This window comes from Phoca vitulina, unplaced genomic scaffold, assembly GCF_004348235.1.
Source record: "Phoca vitulina isolate PV1807 unplaced genomic scaffold, GSC_HSeal_1.0 scaffold2, whole genome shotgun sequence".
Lineage (NCBI taxonomy): Eukaryota > Metazoa > Chordata > Mammalia > Carnivora > Phocidae > Phoca > Phoca vitulina.
Window position 1 is genome coordinate 69,388,308 of NW_022589705.1, and position 25,110 is coordinate 69,413,417.

General features: G+C 60.0%; 1 protein-coding gene across 1 annotated transcript; it reads right to left on the reverse strand.

Annotated features, from left to right (window-relative positions):
• Nucleotides 1–2,075: 2,075 nt before the first annotated feature.
• Nucleotides 2,076–23,587, reverse strand: FOXO6 (forkhead box O6). Its single transcript, XM_032417305.1, has 2 exons — nucleotides 22,825–23,587; nucleotides 2,076–4,240 (listed from the first exon to the last, which is right to left on the reverse strand). The coding sequence occupies exons 1-2, from the start codon at nucleotides 23,236–23,238 to the stop codon at nucleotides 2,975–2,977; spliced, it is 1,680 nt and encodes a 559-aa protein (XP_032273196.1). The 5' UTR covers nucleotides 23,239–23,587; the 3' UTR covers nucleotides 2,076–2,974.
• Nucleotides 23,588–25,110: the final 1,523 nt, after the last annotated feature.

Sequence of the window (25,110 nt, forward strand, 5' to 3'; positions counted from 1 at the left end):
ACTCCTCAAAACAGATCTGAGACAGGTGCTACTGACCCAGCTTCCAGACCAGGAAAAGTGAGGCTCCAAAAGGTAAAGGCACTAGGCGTTATTTCCAGAACCACGCTCTTTTCACATACTCAGTGTTTGTGGTTTTCCTCCTCCTCTCCCTTCGGCTGCTCCTTCTCAGCCAGTGGGTTCCTCTTCCTGTGCCAACGTGTTCTTAGGTGTTCACTGGAGCAGGCCTGGGTCGCCCTGCTCTTCCCACTCAGCACCATCCCCTGAGCCACTCCTGACACCTCCATGACAACCTCTGTGCTCCTGATTCTTTTTTTTTTTTTTTTTAAAGATTTTATTTATTTATTTGAGAGAGAGAGAATGAGACAGAGAGAGCACATGAGAGGGGGGAGGGTCAGAGGGAGAAGCAGACTCCCTGCCGAGCAGGGAGCCCGATGCGGGACTCGATCCCGGGACTCCAGGATCATGACCTGAGCCGAAGGCAGTCGCTTAACCAACTGAGCCACCCAGGCGCCCTGTGCTCCTGATTCTTTAACTTCCCTCTCCAGGGTGTCTGACTCCATGATCCAGCTGGACATCTCTAGGCCACCATGTTGCCCAGTGCCAGGGACTGCCATTCACACAGTAGACATACTGCTGAACATCCTTCCAAAATCCCAAGGGTTCCGTGGAGCCTAACTGAAAGGAGCCTGTCTGAGGCTGAGTGTACCATCTTCCCCAGGGCTCCCCCCACCTCGATGCTCTCCTCAGGGAATGGCCCTGCCCGTCCAGGTGCCCAACCAGAAACCAGGCATCACTTGATTCTTCCCTGTCCTTCACCCCCTGTGTCCAATCCAAAACCAGTCCCAGTGATTCTATATCCAAAATATATGGGAATTCATCCTTTCCCCTCCTGCCCCACTGCCCTCCCCAACCCCTCCTGTTTTGAGTCACCACTGACACCTCTGGCCTGGCCACTGACGGGAGAGGTCCCCCTTCTGGCCCATTTGCCTCCCCATCATCAGTAATCTCTCCATCTCTTTGCTTTGGCCACACTAAACTGCTTTTGGTTCTGGAACCCACATGATCTCGACTCCGGACCTCTCAATATGCCATTCCCTCCCTGTCTGAATCCCTCCCCTTCCCAGTGCCAACTCACCCTTCAAGGTTCAGCTGAGACAGCACCCCCTCTGGATGCCTTCCCTGACTCCTCGAGCCTGGGATGGGTGCGGCATGTCATTCATTCCCACAGCAGCCTGTCTCCTCCGTTCATTACAGCTCTGATCGATAATCACCTGTTTACTCACCTGTGTCCCCCTTGAGCCTCTAAGTTCCTTGAGGGCGGAGATTGTGCCTCTGATGCTCTCTCTGGCAGCCCCAATGCTTGGTACAAGACCTTGGCACTTAAAGGTGCTCACTAAATCTTCCATGGATGAATTAATGAATGAGTGCAGGGCTGAGCATTTTACACACCTTTTCTCATTTACTCCTCAGCAGAAATCCAGGCAATGGGTGCTACTATCCTACGGTCTAGACCAGGAAAGTAATACGTTGAAAATTTGCCCATGGGCACAGAACTAGCAAAAGGCAAGGAATGAATTCAAAGAGAAGTCTGTGTACCTTCAAAGGCCTCCCTTCCTTTATCCCACCCTGCCTTCCCAAGCCATTTTCCCTTTCTGACCCTGTTTTCTCATCTGCACAATGGGAACAAAAATCATACCTAATGCAGGACCTGACGCTAACAGGTTCTCAGTGAATATCTGTGCCTTCTCTCCCAACCTCTGAGGCTTATGTATTCAGGAGAGAATTCCCCCCAAACCAGAAACTTCCTGCCTGCATATGTTCACAGAAACAGGTGCAGAGTTCCACACCAGGACATCGCCAGCGTCCAGAACTCAGTAGGCGCTTAACCAACGTGTGTTGAGCAGACAGGCATCAGGGAATGCTGACATATACTCAGACACAAAGCCACAAGAGGGGTTCAGGCACAGGGACCCCCCACCATCCCTGCTGATATTCCTCCTTTGCCACCACCACCCCTGCTAGCCCAAGGCGCGGGAAATATTTAAAACAATTTTATTCATGAAAATATGCTGTACAATGCACTCTACACGGCCTCGACACGGCACACACGCACACGCACACGCTGACGGCACGGCCACGGTACACTGCCTACGATATGCGCCGGGGACGCCGCGCCCACAGCCCGCCCCGACCGGACACTTATAAATACGGGAGAGGAGGCAGGACTGGAATGGAGAAAGGGGTGTCGGTTTGGGGGTGGATCCGGAGCTGAGGCCTGCTGGAGAGGCTGAGACCATTACTGGAGAGTGGGGGTGGGAAGGGGGATTGACTCCAACCTGAGAGGAGAGGAGAGAGGAGAAGGTAGGGCCTGCAAGGATAGGAGGGAGGGGCTGAACCATGGGAATGGGGGCTCTAAGCAGGGGGTTAGGGCTGAAGGAAAACAGCTCAGGGTGAACAGCCAACAGGTAGGTGTGAGTGCTTCCGGGAGGGGTTCCTGGCTTGGGGTGGGTGAGGCTAAGACCAGTGGGAAGGTGTCAGTTGGGAATCAGATCCGGAGTTTGGGGTGCGTGATCCGTCGCGGCGAGGGCCCCTGCAAATGAAACTTGAAGATTCGGAGACGCCCCCAGCCCTGTGCCACACCTCCTGGTTGGTATCCCCGACCAGCGCAGCCCACCTGGCTCGTCCCCACTCCCACCCAGCCTGAAATTCCGCTCCGCCCAGGCCTCCTGCCCCGGGGGGAGGGAGGAGGAGCGGGTCGCAGGAGTTTGGGCAGGAATGGCAGGTGCCCCAGCCCCTCCCTACCACTTCCCTCAGCGGTCAGCTTCTGAGGGACGTCTCTAGCAGGCCTGGGGCTGCCTCCCGGATCCTCCCGTGGAGCTGGAATCGGGGATGGGGCCCAGGGTATCAGGACGGGAAGACAGAAGCCCCTTGGGGGCGGGGCGGGGCGGGGCACCCGGGGCGCGGGAGGCGGCCCTCAGCCCGGCACCCAGCTCTGGTTGGGGGGCGGGGCCCCGGCCAGGCCGGGCGGCGGCGGAGGCAGGGCCGAGTCGAAGTTGAAGTCCATTTCGTCGCTGTCCATGAAGTCGTTGAGGATGATGGACTCGACGTCGCACTCGAGGCTCCCGCTGAACATGTCGAGGTCCAGGTCGGCCGGGAAGCGGTCGGGCGCGGTCCCCAGCGGCCCGGCGGCGGCCGCCGCGTACGGCCCCGGCAGCGCGTCCAGCAGGAGGCCACCGGGCGGGGCCCCGAAGGCGGCCGCGTGGCTCGGCGGCGCCAGGCCCGCGGCGCCCGCCTCTCCGGGCAGCGTCATAAGGCTGATGGGGTGGGCTAAGGCACTGCGCGAGGGCACCGGCGGCGCGTACGGGGCCGCGCCCTTGCCGGGGTAGGCGGCGGCCGCGCCCGCCAGCGCCAGCTCCCCGGGCGCGCCCAGCACCGGGCCGGGCCTGGGCGCGGGCGGCGGCGGCAGCAGCGCGGGCAGCGCCCCCGGGCGGAAGGGCGCGGCGGCGGGCGCGAAGCTGGCCTGCTTGTTCTCCTGGATGGTCTGCATGGGCAGGCGGCGCAGCGCGCCCAGCGCCGGCGGCCCGAAGCCCCCGCCCCCGCCCCCGCCGTAGGCGCCGCTCTTGCAGCCGCCAAAGTAGGCGGGCGTCCCGGCCCGGGCCCGCGGCCCGTACGCGTCCTGCGCGCCGTCCAGCAGGGCCTCGGGCAGCCCCGCGCCGCCGCCGTGCAGGCCCAGCGGGCCCCCCAGCTCGGCCAGGCGGGGCAGCTCCCCCGGGCAGCGCGCTCCTAGCGCGGGCGACAGCGCGCTCGCCGGGCTCGGGTACATGAGCGGCGACGACGGTGCCAGGGCCTCCAGGGCCTCGTCGTCCTCCAATTCGGCTGCCTCCCCGAGCAGGGGTCTCCCGCCGCCGCGGAAGTCGGCCCACGCCTCGTAGTCGTCGCTGGCGTGCGAGGCCGGGCTGGTGGCCCACTTGGCTGCGGCAGGCACAGGCCCCGGGGCTGGCGCGCCCGGGGGACTGTCATCGGGGCTTCGCTCAGGTGCCTGCAGCTGCTTCTTCTTGCTCGCCTTGCCCTTGATGCGCAGGAACTTGGCCCCGTTGTCCATGGACACGGCCCGCCGCCGAGGGGTCTTGCCTGTCTTTCCGCCCTCGGGGTTCAGCATCCACCAGGAGCTCTTGCCAGTGCCCTCGTTCTGCACGCGGATGAAACGGGTGTGCAGCGACAGGTTGTGCCGGATGGAGTTCTGTGGCCAGACACAAGGACATGGGTGGGGGAGCGGGAAGCGAGGAGGCCATGAAAAAAGAGGAAGAAGTGATGGAAAGAGGAGGGGGAGAAAACAGAGAAAAAAGTGAGAGAAGAGGAATGAGAAGGGCCAGAAGGGGCAATGGGAGGAAACAGAAATGAAGAAGGGTGAATGGGGTAAAGAGGGGGAGAACAGGTGTAAGTACCAGGTTGGACAGGAATGCCCACCTTATACCCCAGAACCGCACCACTCTTCCCTCTCCCCGGCACCCCCTCCCCCGACAACGCACACCTCCCAGAGGGTGGGGTTAGAGCTTTGGGCCTGGCCTCTCCCCAGGAGGCAAGGCAGAAGCCTGAGGGCTACTCTTAAGGAACTGCAGCAGGGCCCTCTCTCTCCAGCTCAGCCAAGCCCCGCCTGGGGCTAGCCAGGCTGCCAGGGCCCCCCAGCAGATTATGTAAGGGCTCATGCCGCCGCGGCTCATTTGTCTGCCCCCTCCCTCCCCAGCCTGGCATGGCGCCAGGAGCCCGAAAACCCAGGGCTCCAGAAATCAATCTCGCGGTGACTGATTAAGCCCTGTTTAGAACTAATTGCTCTTTCGTGTGTGGGGAGAATAAATTACCTGCTTTAATTTCGTGTCTTTAAAATGCAACTGCAGGTAGAGAAGACTGTTAACCCTTTGCTGGGAGGGCCTGGCCAGGGAAAGCAGAAAAGGCTGGGGGTCCCTAAGGTGGGTAGAGACCTGAAACTCCTCTGAAATTTCCCCCAACTCTTGTGAGCTCCTGTGAACTATAGAAGCCTAGATTCCCAGCAAGGCCCTCAAAGCACATCCATCAGCCATGGGGACCTCAGACCCCACCTCTGCTCAGCGCCCACCTTCAGGCCAGCCCAGCTCTCCAGCCTGCCCTCCCTTCCTGACCACCTAAAGCAGAGGAGCTCTGCCCCCCAAAGCCCCATTCTGGTAGAAGCTTCACAAAGTCCCCACAAATCGGGGGGTGGGGGACTAAATGTAATCCCCATTTACAACAAGAAGACCAAGGCTCAGAGAGGTCAAGTGGCTTGCCCAGGGCTACACAGCCCCTTCTGCTGTCGCTCGGTACCTCCCTGGGCCCCGCCTCTGCCACCCCTGCACACACTCTCTTCGAAATTTCTGCTGTGCCAGTCTCTAGCGCTCCCCATGTCACAGCCCACTTTTGCCAAGAAGGCGGGGGCGGGGGGAGCGCCACGGCTCCAGCAGCCTGGTTCCCCACAGGCACCTGCAGGAGGGAGACTTACGCTGCCCTGCCCCACCTCTGGGGCCCGCCACCTGGTGGCCTTGACCTCCCGCCTCACGCACTGCTGTGGAAAGAGCATGGGCTTGGCTATCAGAAGGGCTAGGCAGGATGGGCAGGATGCCTGGCTCTCTGGCTCTTTTCAGCCACCCAGCTATGTGACTATGGCTCTTGACTCGATCTCCGGTGAGCCTCAGTTGCCTCAGTGAACGACCTGGACCAAAATGGGCACCATTCAGTAACCACCTCAGAAAGCTGTTAGATCACTACCTGAGGTAATGTGTGTGGGTACGTGTTTGGTGAATGCACCGGGTGCTCATAAACACTGGTTAAAGGCCTCACTCTGGCCAGAAGACCACACTTTGAGATCATCCAACAGACCTGCTCTGTCTCTACCTCCTTAATATCCTGTCCTGAGTATAAGTGTGCTAGGCACCAACAAGTCTGGGAAGCTGGCATTGCCCGGTCTCACTGACGAGGGAACAGAGGCCCAGAGGCATGATGTAATTTGCCCAGGGTCCCACAATGCCAGATAGCACTCCAGATCTAACCCAGTTCATGGACCTACTCCTAATCTATTTGTCCGCCCAGCCCCATAACCACTGACCAGTGAGGGCCCTCCCTCCTGCCTCCTTCCCACCGGTCTCCAGGAGGAGGGCTCCTTCCTGCTGCCCCACTCCCACTCCCACTCCCAGCTCCAGGTACTGCCCTGACTCTCCGGGCACCCCGCCCCCTCCCTATCGCTGGCACTTTCTGGTCTTGGGAGGTGACAGCTCCAAGACCCCTCCCAGCGTTGCCCTGCCTGGGCTTCTCCTGGGATCCTGTGAAGAGGGGAGCTAGAGCCCCAGGGAGTGGTGCTCCCTCCAGTAGATACCCCCTTCCCACCCCTGCCCTTGCACCTGGCTCCCTAGCCCCTCCAGCACACCTGTATTCGGAGGTCTCGGGGGCCCCGTTCTCCCCAGGAGACTGTCTGGCTTCACAGAGGCTCCGCCTCCCAGCGTCTCCCCAGCTGGAGGTCGGTCAGGCAACACCTCTTTATCAGTGTCACTATGTGCCAGCCTGAGTCTGAGTGCTGGGGGGAGGGGGGAGGAGGAAGGACATCGTCAAGTGCCAGCACCCACTCAGTACCTGCTTGTTCAGCCCCAGGTGTTATAAGTACTTGATCTCACGTAGTCTATCAAACTCCATACAACTCGGGGATTGTGATCCCTAGCTCCAGATGAGGAGAGTGAGGCTCAGAGAGGTTCAGTAAGCTGCCAGTCCCACAGTGCAGATGGTAGAGCCAGGTATTGATTTCAGGTTACTCACGCCCTGAGTCTAAAGGACATCACATTCCACCACGCCGGAGAGAAACGAGTCAGGGAATTTCCAAAGAATCTCAGGAAGCCAGGACTCTAGTGCTTCTCAAACTTTCCATGTAAACTATCCCTAGAAGCAGGCAGCATGGGAAGACTGGGGGCATGTCACAAGGTCAAAATTTCCTATTAAGTCTCGTGCTTCATTTTTAGCATTCAGGGGGATTTTTGCATTATACTTCATAATGCATCTAAGTTTTCTGAATATAAAAATAATGTTCTCGATTACCAAGAGCACCTGCTCTGGGCCTATGAAGGTTTGCACTCTTCCCCCACTCTGTTCCCTGTCTGGCCAGGTACCCCAGGGAGCCGGAGCTCCAGCCTGAAACCACTGCTGATCCGACCCAGAGAGAAGAAAGGACTTGCCCAAGGGCACCCAGGACCTGGTAGCAGAGCAGGGGTTCGAGCGCAGGCCTCCTGACCCCTGGCTCGGTGCTCTTCTCACCCCACCAAGCCTCACCTGGGGCAGCCTGTCCGTCTCTCTCCGGGCCCGTTTCCCCGCCTGGGTACTGATGAGATGTGCCAACCGTACTCTGTGACCTTTTCAGTTTGACACTGCAAGTTCTTGAACTCATCCAGTCCACAGGTTTTCAAACTTTTTTAAAAAAGATTTTTATTTATTTATTTGAGAGAGAGACAGACAGAGGGAGAGAGCACGAGCAGGGGGGAGGGGCAGAGGGAGAGGGAAGAGCAGGGAGCCGGATGATGCGGGGCTTGATCCCAGCACCCTGGGATCATGACCTGAGCCAAAGGCAGACGCTTCACTGACTGAGCCACCCAGGTGTCCCAAACTTTTTTTTTTTTTTTTTTTAAGTAGTGGAACTCTGTTCGCAAATGGAACCTAACGCAAAATGGAGTGTTACACACTCAAGCCATCAGGTAGCGGGGGCGGGGTGCCTGGAGCTGGGCTGGCTCAGCACCCCTGGTACTCTCGTAGAAAACCTGGCCCCAGTGGAGGGATGGTGCAGGCCAGACGGATGGGCCCGTGGAGGTCCAGAGGGCTGCCATACCTTGCCCAGGGTCACCCGGGGAGGGAGCCCAGAGCTGCCTAAGGACAACCTAGGCCTCTGCCTGTGGAGCCAGGCTGGGCACCAGGCGTGCACCGGGGCTGTGGCCCCTGAGGGAAGTCCAGGCCCTGAAGCCCAGTCTGGCTCCTCGGGGCCCAGCCACCTGGTACCAATCAGAGCTCCCAGCCAAGATCCAGTGGCAAGCGCAGATCACAACTCCCCCACAAGGCCTCCTGGGAGGCCAGAGGCCACAGAGGAGGTGAGGGAGGCCGAGGAGGGAGCCGCCTCTGCCAGGCAGCAGTAACCAGGGTTCCCTCTTAGAGTCACCTAGCAACCCGCCACCACAGCCACGGCCCCGGCATGCCCAGGCTCCCCAGTGCCCAGAGCTGGGCCCGGCTTCGGGGGCCTCACGCCTCCCACACCTCCACACCGGCCTGGGGCAGGTTATCAGGGGGGGTCGGACCGCCCTGATTCGGGAGGCAGGCCATCCCAGCGCAGGGGGAAGGCACAGTGAGCTACATCCACGCCCATCCCCCTCTCCCTTGGAACCCGGGCTAGGGAGGCTGAGCAACCCCGCCCCCCGCCCCTCGGGGCCTCACCCACCTGGGAGAGGAGGCTGGTGCAGTTGAAAGCGCATGGGCTCTGGTGTTGGATCTGGATTCCAGTTTTGGATCCAATACCCCATGAGCAGTGCAGCTCTGGGGCAAGATGCTTTGAACCTCTATTTCCTCAAACAGCTACCTGCTCCCACCCTTGCCTCCCTACAGCCTTCTACCACCCAGCAGTCAGAGTGGCCCTTTAAGTAGCTTGGATCACATCCAGTCCTGCCCAGAACCCTGAGATGCCCCCCATCTAAGAGTAAAAAACAAAGGCCTTGCCATAACCCACGAGCCCCTCCATGACCTCTCAGACTCCTCTCCTAACACAATCCTGCTCGATTCCTCTCTCCTGTTCCTTGAACCTGCTAGGTACGGTCCTGCCCTGGGGCCTCAGTCTCAGGGGAAAACTGTTCACCCAGACACCCCCATCAATCTCTCATCTCTTTCGAGTCCGCATGCAGATAGAATCTTTTGCCAAAATGAGGCCCATCCTGACCATTCTAACCCTTTGCTCCTCCTCCCTGCCATTTCTTGGCCCCCTTACCTGCTCTCAGCTTTTCTAAAGCAAGGATCACTTTCTTAATTAATAGTTTGTATACATACATTAATAAATTAATATGTAAGTTATATATAAATATATAATTCATTTATATTCTGTATTTATTATTTATTGTCTGGTTTCCCTCACATTAGAATATAAGTTTCATGAGGGATTTTTGTCCATTTTTGACTTTACCCCATGTGTTTGATGCATACCAGGCATTTAATAAATGTTCATTGAACGAATGAATGAGAGAGAGAGAGTAAGGGGGGGGTAATACTGTGTTGCAGGGAGAATTAAAGGAAACGGGGCAGAGTAGCTGGCACATGAGAGGGGCTTCCCCAAACTGGGCTGAGAGAAGGAAACATAGGCAGAATGAGAGACAAGCATGGGAACAAGTCGGGAACAGCCTGATCCACAGAGGGAAGCGCAGAGGAGGGTCAGGGTTTCCGTGAGAAGTGGGGGAAGGCCTCAGGGGGTGACCGTGCACCTGCCCACCCCAGGCCCCCTCCCCACTCCCTCCCGCTGCCCAGACTTGAGTCATCCGGGGATCGCTGGGGCCGACCGAGGTCTCCGAGAGCCTGTCCCACCTGGGCCAGAAGACACGCCGGGAGCCCCAGTGGGAAGAGAACCCCCTCATCCCTGCTGCCGGTGCCTCCCGCACAGACAGGGTCTGATCCATTTGGTGGTGGCAGCTCATCTATCCAGCAGGACGCCCTCATTTATTCCCAGGACACCCTTCGCCCACGAGCAGTAATGCATTCATCTGACAGCACAACCCCATTTATCCAGCACCCCAGTCCCATTTATCCAGCAAGTACAACCTCATTTGCTAACAGCGCTCCATTCACCTGACGGGCCCCCTCATCTATCCAGCAGGACACCCTCATTTATCCTCCAAGTCCGAGTCTCTCCTTCTGCCTGTGGTGGGCTGTGTTCTCTGCCGGTACAACCCGACCGGTCCTGCAGGATGTCACCTCTCCTACAAGTACTCTTCAGCCCCTGACAGGACAACCTCATCTATCTCATAATGCAGCCTCACCTTGCCTCCAAGTACCACCTCATTCCCTGACAGTACAACCTCGTTTATCTTCCACTACAACCTCATTTCTCCTTCTCGCACAGCTCCATTCTCTGATAGCTCGCCCTTCTCGGAGCCCGAGCCCGCCAGAGCGCCCCGGGCGGGGGCGGGGGGGGGGGTGGAGAACGTGGAGACAAGAGTGGTCTCACCATTCCCATCCCCTGCCTACAGAGGGCTGCCTGGCGCTATGACTCTGTCCAATCTCCGCCCACACCAAAAGGGCCCAGGGACTCAGAGTTCTAGGTTGCTCGGCCCAGCCAGTGCCCCGCCATTACCGCACTTCCCATTCTGTCCCCTCCAGCATTCAAAAGGGCCCATAGGATTGATTTCCTCCAGCTCCCCAGTAGGGAAAAGATCCCACCTGATTTGATTTGTAGCTTTTGCTGATTTCTGCGGCCAGTTGTAAGCTGCCAGCATGACATCACTGAGTACGGAACTGGGCAGACGTGTGCAGGACTGGCTCTTCTGAGCCAAGGCAAGCCAGCTCCAGCACACCACTGGCACGTGCTTCAAATACCAAGGCAGGAGAAGGGCACCACCAACCACACGCCAGACCCAGGCTCAGTTCTTCAGATGCAATCCTGATAGCCATCCTGCAAACAGGTGCCGCTATTTTCCAAAGAGGGGAAAGTGGGCTCAGTAAGGCCACAAAGCTGCGCAGTCATGGAGCTGCTGGGTTCCAAAGCCAGGGCTCTTCTCACCCCCTCCCCCAATGTGGCAGGGGACACCGTCCCGCCCACCTCAATGCTCATCCCTGCCTTGGTTCTCAAGCCCAAGCTTCCTGGCTTTCATCGGCCAAATCTTGTGTCCCCACCCACCTCAAGTCCTCTGCTACCTCCTGACCTTCCTGACATCTGGGGAATTCCAGGACCCTCCCCGTTCAGTCCTAGGACCTGTGCCCATCCGCCCAAGCCCAAAGCCAGGTACAAACACCCCTCCAGGTTCCATCACTGTCTGAGGATCTCATCCTCTCCCTGACTCAGAGCCCCTGGAGCTGCCCCTTTACCCGACACCCACTCTGGAGCCCCAGGCTGGGGCCTGTCTCAGGGCCACAGTCTCTCTGAGGGTCCCTTGCTCTGCCACCTGGGCTCAAGCTGGGATGCTCAGTCCCGGCAGGCTTCCTGGCAGAAGGGGGTGACCTGGAGAGGCCTGAGGCCATGTGCAAATCCTCGATCCCAGGGTCTGCAGTGGAGGAGGGGTAGAAGGGCAGGTGGGGGCACCACGGCCACAGCTGTCAACAGGGGATCGGGCTTGGGGTCAGCCATGGAACAGAAGTGGGCAGCCAGGGGCCAGGAGGAACCAAACGTCCAAAGCAAGGCACGAGGTCAAAAGACAGGCCCTGGCATCCCCCTACCCCCACCCCAGAGAGAGCAGAGCCCACACACCTAGCCTGGTCCAAGCAAACCAGCAGTAGAAGTCAAAGCTCACCTCTACTCCAGAGCCCATGGCTCCCCATCACCTGTGGGCTTGGGTCCAACTCCAGACCGACATACAAGAACCGTCTCCTAACCGCCATTCCCTTCGGCCCACTGGGGCTCCATCCACCCTGGATGTCGTACACTGCCAGGCCTTTGCACACTCCGCTCCCTCGGCCCCTCCTTCCCTCCTGCTTGACCAGGCCCTGCCGCTCCAGCAAGGCGAGCTCTGTGACATTTTTCTACTTCCCCCTGCAAGTCCCAAAGGTGTTGCTCCCACCTCAGTGTTGTTGCAGAAACAGAACCGCAAACCAGAGGATAACTGTGCGTGAGCTGGCTCCCCACTTGAACTCCGCGGGGCAACCCGCGGCTCACAGTAAAGTCAACACACGCGATGAGCTCTCGGCAGCCGTAAGCCACTCAGGCCCTCCCGTTCTCTGCCGTTTCTGTTCAGCAAAACCTCAGGCCAGAGCTCCAGGCCTTGCCTCCTCCCTCCTGCTCCCCCCACCCCCCACCCCCCCAGTTCCTGCTGTCTCTGCCACCTCCCTGCTTTTCCTCAGCACTTCCAGGCTCCTCCGGAGAATTCAGTCAAGTAAGAAAAGGAACTACCAGGGGCGCCTGGGTGGCTCAGTCGTTGAACGTCTGCCTTCAGCTCAGGTCATAGTCCCAGGGTCCTGGGATCGAGCCCCGCACCGGGCTCCCTGCTCAGCGGGGAGCCTGCTTCTCCCTCTCCCACTCCCTCTGCTTGTGTTCCTGCTCTCGCTATCTCTCTCTCTGTCAAATAAATAAATAAAATCTTTAAAAAAAAAAAAAGAGGGCGCCTGGGTGGCTCAGTTGGTTAAGCGACTGCCTTCGGCTCAGGTCATGATCCTGGAGTCCCTGGATCGAGTCCCACATCGGGCTCCCTGCTCGGCAGGGAGTCTGCTTCTCCCTCTGACCCTCCCCCCTCTCATGTGCTCTCTCTCTCTCATTCTCTCTGTCTCAAATAAATAAATAAAATCTTTAAAAAAAAAAAAAAAAGAAAAAAAGAAAAGGAACTACCGTTTACTGAACATTCATTATGTGCTATGCACTGTGCCGGCACAACGCTTAAAATCTTACTGTCTTCTTAACGATCCTCTGAGCTGGTTTAGTGTGCCTATTTTACTGATGAGAAACTGAGGCTCCAAGAGACAAATGGAGCTGCCCAAGGTCACATGGTGTATGTGGTGGTGCGGGAAGGAATTCACACCCAGGGCCCTTGCTCTGCCTCTCACCCTGAGATGCCTCTAAGGAGGCGCCCAGGCCAGACAGAAGCTCCAGGGTGGGCCTGGGGTAGGAGCTGGGGTGGGGCTGTCCATACTGGCTCATTGAGTCCTCCAAAGACTCTTTCCTCCCTCATCCAAGATTAACGGGGATCCCTAAATGCAAAGCCCTCCAGGCCTCTCCCTATCTCTCCTCAATCTGAGCCCTGTCCTTCCCTCTGCATGCAGCACCTCCCTACACCCCTGCCCCAGGCCCTGGGAGCAGCTGCGGTGACCTCACCCAGCCCTGCCCTGGGCCCAGCTCTGGGGAGGGCCCAGCAGCTGTGCCCCAGCCCTGTAGGCTGGCTCCTGGGGGAAAAAGAGGAAGAGTGGGCACAGCGCCAAGAGAACCATCTGCTCTCCCAGGGGCATGGCCACCCGCACAGATACTGGCCTCACCCCCAGGGACTGCCCTTGGCCCTCTGTCCCTATGCCAAGGGGCTCCAGGAGCCCAAGGCAGCCCACCCAGACCGGGGCACCAGCCCTCATCTGCCATCTGTCTTCTGGATTCTGAGAGGTCCTCGCAGGACATGTTGGAGCATGAATGTCCCCTGAAAAATGAACAAGTGCTCGGGGTAAGCTCTGGGTGTAGAGGCCAGAGGCCAGGGCTGGGTGTGCTGAGCACTGCATGCCCCAGCCCCAGCCCCAGCCTAGCTGCGCTAAGAGCCTAAGATCCCCTGGGGGGAGGGGGGCCTTCATCCCCTCACATCTGCTCAGCTGGCAGGTGCCTCTGGCAGAGGGGCAAGCCCCCTCCCCCACAGCCCCGGCTCAGGTTACAGAGAAGGCAAGGCCAGCAGAGGACAGGGGGAGGGGACAGACGGGGTGGAGGAGGCCAAGCAGCTTCCCAGAGTGTTGGGGGAGGGGAATTCGGGTCTCTAGATGGGACTCAGAGCCAGAGAGGGGAGGGCCATATCCAAGGTCACACAGCCTCCCAGTGGGCAAAGAGAAGCCCACGTCCGGGGGCAGGCAGCCCTGGGTTCAAGGGTGACCTTGAGCAAACCACTGCCTTCATCTGTGAAAATACTGAGCCTAAAACCTGCCTGCTGGCCTCCCAAGGCCACGAGGAAGGCTCTGTAGGCAAGAAAACAGTGGGTCAAGGTCGGGGCAGGTGGAAGCCTGGACATCCTGAAGAGCTGACACCTCAGGGACAGAAAGGGGGGCATTAGAGGAAGGACCACTCTCCCCCAACACACACACACACACACACACACACGCATGCACACTCACGCACTCACACAAGCCAGTGTCTCTCACGGATCAGGGCCCAGATCCCCACCCTACACAGCAGTGGAGAAGGGATTCCTTTCCTTTCCCAGAGCGATGTACAACAGTAAGGGTGTTTGCTAGGATTTCATGGGGACTTTATATGTATCTCTCCTGTAATTCTCACCACACAGCTTGGGCATAAGTCCTATTATCATCCCATTTTGTAGAGGAGAAAACAGGCTCAGTTGCCTAAGGCCACACAGACGGTGAGGGGCAGAGCTAGGTTCTGGTCCTCCCTGCTGCCCCCAAGACTCCTAACCACACCACAGTCTCACCTCTAAGACCCCCCCGGGTACCGAAGGGTGCTGCATGGCACCTCAGGCCTGCTCTTAGACCCTTTGGGCCTCTACCCCGTCAGACTCATCTTCTCCCCTGGACCCCAGTGCCAGGCCCACACTGGGTGCCCAAGCCAGTCTTTCCCCTGTCCACGCCACCCCTGAATGATCATTCTGCCTAGATTATTCCCCAGCTTGGAGTGCCAGGTCCCTGGCCAGATATTCAAGACCATTCCCTTCAGTCCCTGGCTTGCTTCCCCAGCCTCAAGTCCTGCTGTGCTCTGACCAACAGAACCAGACGCCAAGGTCTGACCTCCTTTGTCTGGTTCCCCTCCCCCACCTCCGAATACCCACAGCTCATTATTTGGCCTTCCCTCATGACCCTGAGCAATCTTTACCCCTGAATCAAACGCAGGAGTCCTCATCTTATCTCCCCAACTCAACCTGTCGGTCACTCAAGGTCAGGGGGCCAGGTTGGTTCCTCTCAGCCGCACTAACAGGTGTAAGCCTGGGTTCAAGTGCATGGAGGAAGCTGTCCTCAGCCTTGGGCCTGCAGACGAGGGGACGAAGGGGGGGTAGCGAACACCACAGCACACGCTGGTCTGGCCTTGCCCTCGGGGAGCTCTGTCTGAGAGAGGGAGCCAGGTGCCCCTGGAGCCATCCCCCCCAGACTGGAAGCCTCAGGGCCAAACTCTAAGACAGAGCAGAGAGACAATGATGGGGCTGGGGGGGGGGTGCAAGGCGTGGCAGGGGGGCGAGGGGTGTGTGTGTGTGTGTGTGTGTGTGTGCGCGTCTGTCAGCTTGGATTGGCCTAGCCTGAACAGTGGGCTAGGGAGAGTTAGCCCCGGGAGTTTTATTTCTGTCACTTACAGCAGGATACAGTAAAAGCCACTTTCCTTCTCCAGCCTTAGTTTCCTCCTAAAACGGGGAAAATCACAGCAGCGGCTTCACAGGGCAGACGGTGGGGGACAAGAGTTAGAAGAAAGCATGTATATAATGGCACCTGGCGGCTGAACCCTGGGCTAGCATAGTTCAGTGGCTGATTCGAGGGTCGGAAGAGCAGAGTGATGTGGCTGGAGAGACTGATTGGGACCAGGGGGCCAAGGCCTTGAGCGTCCTGCTAAGTGAGGCCCCTGGCCGGGACCCTGTAGGAACAGCACCGCACTGGACACATAGGGAGTGATCAGAGAAGAGGGGCTGTGGCTTTTAGGTCCTTACTGGGCCAGTTCCAGACGCTTGCTGAGTCTTTACGCCACCACGCACCTTCCTGCAGCCAAAGGCCCTCAGTGGCTGAGGGCATCGGCCCCAGCTGCTGGCTCCATCCTCTCCAGCTGTGTTCTATACAACACGACACCTAAGACAGGAGGGTGAAGGTGTTGGGGCTGGGGCATCTGGTGTTGGAGCTGACTTCCTGGCTTTTAATTCTCTGGGAGGCCCAAAAAGAGTGAGGAGGAGGGGAGGGGGCTCCACCTGGGTAGCCTGCTGAGAGAAGAAGCTGGTCTACACTGGGAGCAGAGGGAGGGACAAACAGGAGTCCAGGACGCCACCATCGAAGACACTGGCTCAGAATCTGGTCCATCAGTAGACAGACCTGTTACAATCAGACCCTCTGAGGGTCTGATATAGAGGATCTGAGATGGGAACGGGAAACCTGTGTCATTTAAAAGCCTCTAGGTGACTCTGATCATCAACCAGGATGGCCAACAAGGAAGGCTTTAAGGCAGGAATTCTGGGTTCCAGAATCACCTGGGAGGTGGGCCTGTATTCAGTCCACCCAAGCACCCAGCCTATTTTCTGAGGGGTGGCCCAAGGGATCAGTCCAAGAGTCAGGAGCCGCCTTGATGAGCATCTGACAATAGCAGGGGTATGAGGTGTAAAGGTGGCAAAGCAAGGGGATCCTGAGAACACAGGCAGCAGGAAAAGCAGGAGGGAGGGCAGGGCCTGGCCAAGGCCAGCTGAGGGCCCAGGAGTCCATACAGAGCAGTTCAAGCTTGGCTGGCTCCGAGGGGGGACTGAGGAGCCCCAGAGGGTTCTGGAGCATGAGGGAGCCTTGGGGCAGGAGGGCTGGGGTGCGTGGGGTTGAGACTGCACAGCGCTGGGAGAAACATGGGAGAGATAGGTCTGTGTCTAAATCCAGGCTCAGCCTCGTCCCAGCTATGCTGCCCTGGCCAAGTGACTTCACCTTTCTTGGCCTCCATTTCCTCAACTGCAAAATGGGGCTGTTAACACATATTTGGCAGGGTCCAGGGAGGATGTAAAAAGACAACGTATGTGAAGTGCCCAAAGGCCTAGCACCCAGACATTAATTTTCTTAATTCTGGTTCCCCTTCCCACAAGAGGCACCCCCCTTAGAGACCAGAAAGGTTTCTCTGCAAAGAGGGAGGCCCCAGGGGGAGGGTGTGGGAGGCCCCTCCCCCACACGCCACCTGGCCCCCCTCCCACCTCCACATATGGGTTGGGGGGTGGGGAGAGGCAGCAAACAGCCAAACCCTCCCAAACAGGAGTTGGTTTCTATGGTAACCAGGGTGCCAGGAGGAAGGGGGGGTGCTCCAGATCCAGCTGTCCCCCTGAGCACCCTACCCAGGCCCCAGAGCCTTAGTTAGTGCCCACCCAACACCCTGCACCCCCCATCTGTCTGCTCTGGGGGCCCACTGAGACTGCCATGAGCACTCCCTTCATTGTGTCCAAAGTACATTTGCCACCTGGGTACTGCCAGGGTCAGAGTAGGCATCCCCAAGCAGGAGTCCCAAGTTCAAGTCCATCCACACCTGTAATCACATGTTTGCACCCCTGAGAAGTCCTATCAGTACATTGTGCCCTGGGTCCCAACTAACCCCTCATGGCTCCTAGAACCACAGTGTTGGTCAGTCACAGGCCTGAAAGAACCAGGGATCCAGTTAAGGCCCTGTGGACACGGATGAGAACGTCAAGGATCAGAATGGGAAAGAGCTTTGCTCCAGCTCACACACACTGGATCAGGTTCCCTTACGGGGGCTCTGTGGGTGCTCTGTCCACCCCTCAACCGCTCTGGACTCCGCAACTCCAGCTGACCCAAACAGCTGAACTAATACACCAGGAGAGGAGCGATGCTCCAGAGGGTTGGACCACTGCCAGGGAGAAGGAAGGAAGTGCTAACAACTTTAAGACCTGTCTAGCAATAGAATGGGCAGCTCCAGAGGCCAGAGCCCTCAGTCACTAGGGGTGTGTGAGAAGGAGACTGAGCCCGGGGAAGGAGGCGTGGAAGGTGATATTGGGTTCCATGACTCCCCACCTCCCCTAGAGACGTGAAGTCTGATTCCGAGGTGGAAGGAGTGGGCCCCAATGCGTGACCTGTTTCCCAGGTACCCACCCCCAAGTTAGGAGGCAGGCTCATAGGCTGCAAATAGGGAGGGGCTGCTGGTGAGCCTCCCACAAGGTAAGGGAGACAGTGAGGGGAGGAGGCAGCTCCCCTGGCTAAAGCCAGTACACCCAGATCCCAGAAGCCTATGGCCACACCCAGTTCATGACCACCACCCCCTCACCCCTCACAAGACCCAGACAGAGGGGCTTCCACAGCCCCCAAGACCCTGTATGGGGGCCACCACCAGCTGCCACTTGAAGACAAGACCCTGGATTGCAAGGAACAAGCCCGCGCCCTTTCAAAACCCAAACACAAGCCCTCTCCTCCAGCCCCAATGGCACAGAAAAAGTTTGAGTTTTGGGGTCAAAAAGGGGTCCAATTTCCCGGCCAGACACTTTCTAAGGATGTGACCCCAGAGCAAGTCACTTCTCCACCCTGGAAACTGGGATGTTAATACACCCCCTGGAAACATGGTGGCCAGGATGCAAACGGATCTGCACTGGGCTAGGGGGAGCCTCTTTCCAGGCCCTCTCAGCCCTCCTGGTCCCTGGCACAGACCCCCACCTCCAGTCAGTCCTGAAGCTGGAGTCCTCTGGGTGTGCAGAGAGGGGGGCCCCAACCCACAGAAAGTGGGGGTTGGGGGGGCGCTGAACTTTCGAACCCGCAAACCCCCCGCGCCGTTCATTACCTTAACACGAGTTAAAAATAACCGTCTCATCTCTTTAAATTAGTCTGTCTGCAATTACCGCCTGGCACGGCGCTGCCCGCCATCGTCCCGCTGGAGCGGCGCCAGGTGGCAGGCGGGGCCCTCACCCTGTCTGTCCGTCTGTCTGTCTGCCTGCCTCCCCATCCCTCCTTCTCCCCGCAGCCACCCCAGGGGCCTCCCAGGAGCACCCAGATTCGGGAGCTCCCCAAGTTGCGCAGGGAGGGGGCCGGGCCTGGGGCTGGCTGGCGGGAGCGAGGGGGCCTGCGTGTGTGGGGGGCGGGGGGGGGCTCCGGAGCAGGGCGGCGGGGGAGGGGCGCCGGGAGGCCCGGGAAGCCGGAAGGGCCCGCAGCGCGCCAGCGCTCGTGGGTGGGTGTGAGCAGGTGGCCGTGGGAGTCTGCCGGGCGTGCCAGCAACTGTGCCAGGAGCGGCTGGCGCGGGCTCGTGCCCAGGAGGCGGGCAGCTGCCAGCCCCCCGCTCGTGCACGGCGGGGGGTGAGGACACCCCCCAACCGGGGCTCACACCGCCTCCTCCCGCACCCCCACCAGCCCTTGGGGCTGGGGATCCCCGGAGGACAAAGGAGGAGGAGGGAGCCCTGCTGGAGCAAGCTGGAGGGGGGAGAGAAGGGGGAGCCCTCTGCACTCACAGCCACTGCTCAGCCTGGCTGTAACAGGACCCTCCTCTTGGCCTCTGGATCAGTCCCTCCTTCCACCCCACCTAAGACCTACTGGCCAGCATGGGCCAGATGGGGGTAGCACCACCCCTCCTGATCCCATCCCCCAACCGCAGGGCTGCTCCAGGCCCTGAGGGAGAAGGGAAGTCCCCATCCACTGTGCTCCTCCCCCATCAAGCCTGGGGACAGGAATGGGAGGTGCCCAGGCCTGGCCTGGGAGCTCCCAGGGGAGCTGGCAGCCAGGAAACACAAAAGCAGGCTGAACAACTCCAGGGGCGCTGAGTGGAAGGAGCACCCAGGACCCAGAGCAGTCTGGAAGGCTTCCTGGAGGAGTCCTGTGCTAGGGAAGGTGGGGCTGGAGCATCTGGGAGGAAGTGGGAGGCTCTACCTGGCTGTCTGACATCCACACTTTTAAGACACTGAAGAGGGAGGGGAACCTCCTGTCCAAGCCCTCATCCAGGGCCTGGAGACCCTCTGTCCTGAGAGAAACACTACCAGCCTCTTTGGTGGAGTTTCCAGCACCAAGGCCAGCCTGTCTGCAGGCTTCAGCCTGTTGGGGGTCCTGCACCTGCTGCTGATCTGGCCTCCTGTTCCCATCCGCAGCACCTTTGACTACCTCCCCACATCACAGGTGGGACCACAGGGCAAAAGCCAAGCACATGGGCCCTTCCTGATCTGGCCCACTCTGCCTTTCCCATGCCACCTCCCTGCCATCCCTAGCAGCCGCTGGTTCCAGCCTGGCCCGCCCAACCCTCTCCTCTCCTACAGTTCTACCTCCTTGCCTTTGCATCTGCAGTCAACATCCCTTGAGAGACTTTCTTCCAAATTCTACCCCCCAATGAAGACAGCCCAGATCAAGTGCCACCTTCTCTGTGTGGGTTTGCCTGGGCTCCCAGGGGATCTAACCTGCCTTCCCTGCACCCCTGCCCCCGACCTCCGGCCCTTCCTGCCTGGGTGTGGAGGCCTGATGCCTTCCCCTTTGGTCCCCCACCCTCCATCTAACACAGGGTTTGGTGTACCCCCGGGATTCAGGTGCAACACTTATGGGGGGGGCACGGGGGGGAGAGGAACAATGGGCCCAGCCCTGGCACCTGAGGTGTCCCACAGCCTCTGCTAACACACAGGCTGGCTGGGAGTTGGGGATGGTCCCTCCACCCGCTCCCTGGAGGGACTGAATGGGAATGGGGGCAGGGGCAGGAATGAGAGGAGGAAAAGGATGGGGGGTGGGGTAGAATGAGGACAGCCACTGACCGAATAAGATGGGAAAGGCCAGAGGCCCCTCTGAACAGCCCTCCTCCAGTGCCTGGGTGGTCTTTGCCAGGGCCTGGGTCAGGAGCCCAAGCCTCAGGCTCCCTCTCCCATGCCCCAGCCCAGGGCCAGCCTGCCAGCGCACCTTCCTCCCTGAGCCAGGTGCAGGGAGAACCAGTGTGTCCCCGGCAGCGTGGTGCCGTGGACACCACTTCCAGTGGGCGGGCAGGAGACCTGGGTCACCGTCCAGCACCTGCCACTCACCAACAACCTGAGGAGTTCCAGCCCCTTCCAGGGCCTCAGGCTCACCGTCCAAGAAATGAAGTCCAGGGACTAAATTATCTCCAAGCACATTCCCAGTCACATTCTAGGATTTAGACCTGCCCCTGTTCAAAAGCTGCCTGTGTCCGCCTCCCACACCCAGTGCCAGCAGGACACTATTCCGGAGGCTAGGGAGGGGGGAGGGGGCCTTGGCGGGAGACACACCTGGATTGGAGTCCAGTTCTCCCATCTACCGACTGCGTGACCTTGGGCAGTTCACGCCTCCACTCTGCGCCTCAGTGCCCAGCTCTGTAAACGGTGACAGTGAAACCTACCTCAGGGACTGCTGAGAGCGTTAAGGAGACACCTGGCACAGATGCCTGAAGGTGGCTGACACCTAGCACCTAGCAGCCCCTGGACGCCTTGGCTTGGCCCTGAGACCCTCAGGAACTGCAGGTCTCCCTCGGCTTCCGGTCTCACGTCTCCCCTTGCCATCTGCCCCCACCATTCCTGATCCCTCAAGCTCAGGTGGGGCTCCACCTCCTGCAGGAAGCCCTCCTGGCTTACTCTGGCCCACAGTACCCTCCCCAGCCTCAGCATCCTCTGCACCAGCCACCCGTTCCTTCACACTCTCACCAGACATGCGCCAGTGGCTCCTCAGTGCCAGGCTCTATGCTGGGCGCCGTGGGCACCGAGATCGCTCTGCCACTGCCGCTGTCTTCTAATGGGTGGGTGGGGAGGGGAAACGAAAGAGGACACAAAAGACTGAGCCCTATGACAGTCAGGGAGAGGGCCAGGGAAGAGGAGCCCTTAGCTAGCTAAAAAGGGTCAGGGAAGGCTTCCTGGAAGAGGCATCTGAACTCTGTGCTCTTGAGGACAAGAAGTATATCTACAGGGAGAAGTGAAAGGTGGGACAGTGCATGGGGCCAGGGAGGGAGGTGGGAGCAAATCCCAAGGGCAGTACCCACTTCGGAGGAGTAAGTGTTCTCGTGGGGGCTGAGCCCAAGGAGACTGGAGACTCATGGGTGCTCCTCCAACCTGTGCCTCCACCACATAGTGGCCAGAGAGAGACAGACATGACGCCAGCATGAAGCCTGAGAGCCAAGGGCCCCAGGTCAGAGCACCGCGGCCCCTACAATGCAGCCACTGGGCAACCAGAGCTGCTCCTGTCCACCAGCCTCCCCTCCTCTCTGGCACACCTCCTTCCTCTGACCCTGTCTGCAGCCACTACCAGGCATGGCTCCCTCCCTCCATCTAGGCATACCTCCCTTGCAGAGACCCCTCACCCATAGGAAGCCTAACAGCTCACAGGCCCTAGGCACAGCCCCCACCCCCCAACCTCCTCCTCCTGCAAAGGCATCGACTATCCCCATTCCCCAACAAGATGGCCAGAGGAGGGTCTGGAGGCCACACTCCAGTCAAGCCCTTGTCCTCTCCCAAGATGGCTCCCCCCTTTCCACTGGATGGCACTGAGGCCTCCCAAGGGTGCCCCTGCCCCTCCCTTCACCCCCAAATGCATCTGGGCTCCGAAAGCCAGGGAAGTGGAAGCCAGACAGCCTGGGGTGGGAAGGGACAGATTCCCCAGCCCTCAATACCCTGCCCTCACACCAGCAGAGGTCATCACCAGCCCACCATGCTGATCCAGGCAAGGGGGGACAGCAGCTGCCCCATGGAGAACTCAGATTCCAGGTCACCTGACCAGTTCCCCACCCCAGGCTGGCTGGTGCCCTAGGGTGAACTCTTGGCACCATAGGAAGAACTGTGAGCTCAGGGTCGCACTCCTTACCCTGGGGCCAGCTCCGGGGAGGGTAGTGGGAAAGATCTGGGGAGAAAGCAGGCATTGGCCCCAGGCCATTATTTCAGCTCTTTAAGGAGGGTGCCCGGTGGAGAAGGTAAAACAAGAGTAACACACAAAGCAAACTCGCGGGGGCTAAGAGGGGGCCCCTTAATATCTGAGGCCTGGGAGTGGGTTCCTCTGCTATGCCGCCATGGACGGGGTGGGGGTGTCCCTCGGGGGTGCCTCAAAGTGGCAGTCCCTTGTCACCTCACCAGACCTCCCACCCTGCATCCAGAGCACGCACACAGCTGCTCCCAGCACGCCCCCGCCTGTCTGCCGGCCGGCCCCACTCCCCGGGCACACACTCCGTGACCCCTAGGGGTGCCCCAGGGCCTCCCTCCCGACGGCTCCCCGGGAACCCGGACGCACCTAGCAGCCCCTGGAAGCCCTAGCCGGCGACCCCAGCTCCCCTCCCCAGCAGGGCGCTCCCACCTTCCAGCCGGCCGAGCTGTTGCTGTCGCCTTTATCCTTGAAGTAGGGCACGTAACGGACCATCCAGTCGTAGATCTGCGAGAGCGTGAGTCGCTTGTCCGGGGCGCTCTCGATGGCTTTGGTGATGAGGTCGGCGTAGGACAGGTTGCCCCACGCGTTCCGCCGGGAGCTCTTCGCTTTCCGCAGCGGTCCGACCTCCGCGCCCAGCGGCGGCGCTGGGGCCATCGCCGGGGCCGTTGCCCGGCGCTCCGGCCCGCAGTCCTCGGCGCCCTCTGCCACCCCTGAACCCAGCGCTCCGTCCTCGTCGCCGGCCAAGTCGGGCTGCGGCAGGGGCCAGGTACACGAGCGCGGCCGGCTCTGCGGCGCGAAGTCCGGGTCCACGTCCACCTGATGCGCTCGCAGCTTCGCAGCCATGGTCCCGCCCGGCTCGGGCGAGGAGGGGAGGGAGACTCCGCGGAGGGTGGGCGGGCGGCTCCGGGATCTGCGCGCCCCGGGGAGGCCCGCGGGAGGGGTCCCTGGCGGCGCCGGCTCAACCGCGGGGCGCCATGGGCCGGGACGCGGAGACAGGGGGCTGAACGCGCTGGGAATCCCGAAGGGAGGGAAAGATGGGGGCAGCGAGGGAGCGGCGGCCCCGGAGCCCAGCGGGCACACACCTCGCCCAGCTCCGCTTCTAGCACCTGCCGCCTGCTTGCGCCTGCAGCCACCACCGCCACCGTCGCTGCCGCCGCTCCCCCGGCGCCGGCCCCGCGCGCGGGCCCCGCTCTCCCGGGAGGAGGCCGGATTGCACCATGCCGGAGCCCGTGCCGGAGCCCGCGCCGCCGCCGCCGCCGCCGCCCCGTGAATGCCGCCGCCGCCGCCGCTCCGGCTCCAGCGCCAGCTCCCGCGCCTGCCGCGCTCAGCGCCGGCTGCACCTCGGGATGGGCGGGGGAAGGGGAGGGGGCGGGCCCGGCGCGGGAGAGGGCGGGGCGTGCCCGCCCGCGGCCACGGAATCCTCCTCCTGCCCGGGTGCCCCGCCCGCGGGCTGGGGGTTGGGGCGCGGAGCTCCTGGCTTGGGGCGACCCCACTGCAGCCCCCGCACGCAACAGCGCCGCCTACGGAGCGGGGGAGGAGAGGCGGGAGCGACCCCGCCCCCTGCTCGGCGCTGGGGGAGGGGGAGCAGGGGCGGGGCCCGAGCTTTCTCATTGGTCCGCAGCCGAGCTGTCCCGCCCACGAGCTCCGCAGGATCCCTCCCAGAAGCGCGTCAGCGGGTTATTGTTACAACCCGGGGTTTCCCGGGGCAACGGGGAAGGGGCGGGGCTCAGGGCACTTGGCCCCGCCTTCTGCTCCCGGGAGGGGGGAGTGCCCCGCCCCCTGATTCTAGACCCCGGGTTTCCAATCTTCCAAACCTGATAGGGCGGATGATGGAGCTCTCTTTTGTGCCCTGGACTGGGCTGGGGAAAGGGAAGGGATCAAGAATATCTGAGTTTGGGGCCACACTTGGCCACTGTTGTAGCTTCTCCATCTGCAAATGGGTTCTTCATGGGCTCTTAGGGGACCTGTGGACATAGTTTTAGAGCCTCGGTTCTCAAAGTTTAACGTGTAATAGAATCAACCTGGAGAGCTTATTCAAACGTTGCTGGGCCCCAGCCCAGTAAGTCTGGGTTGGGGCTCAAGACTTTGCATTTCTAACAAGTTCCCAGGTGATGCATCTGGACCACACTTGGCAAACCACTGTTTTATAGCCTCTGGGAGGCTCTTGCAGGGGCTGTTGAACAAGCTCTTGCCCTAAAGTTCATCCCATTTGGGGAGAAGCTTCTCATTTATTTAACAGATATTTATTGAGCACCTTGAATGCATGAGGCACCGTCCGGGCCACTCCAACAAGAGTGGCAGACGACAGAGACAGATGAGGTCCCTGCTGCACAGGCTAGTAGAGGAGTCAGATGTTGATCCGATCACCATATGGCCTCAGAAAGGAGAGGCTGCCTGAGAAGCTGGGCTGTCCATGACCTCATCCCACAGAGTCCTGGGCTAGGTCTCCAGCCCCCACTCCACCTGCCAACCTTTGCACCTCTGCCTGGAACACCATTTTCCCTCCTCAGGGCCCTCACCAGAGATTCTCCCATTCCTCAAAGCTCAGCGCAATGTCAGTTCGTCCTGACACCTTCTCTAGCCCCAGCTCCCACCACTATCTCTGTTACTTGCTTGCCCCTGGCACTTGCTGTTCTGTCAGCCACACCTTGGGTCTCTTTAGTATATTATTTCTCTTTTGCCAGTCAGGACACAGAAGCCTGGAGTGGGGAGGTA

Excerpts from the sequence above, each read along its gene's own strand:
- FOXO6 (XM_032417305.1), bottom strand. The coding sequence starts at position 23,238 with ATGGCTGCGAAGCTGCGAGCGCATCAGGTGGACGTGGACCCGGACTTC. Across the intron at positions 4,241-22,824 it reads ACAGCTCGGCCGGCTGGAAG|AACTCCATCCGGCACAACCT; the intron begins GTGGGAGCGCCC and ends GTCTGGCCACAG.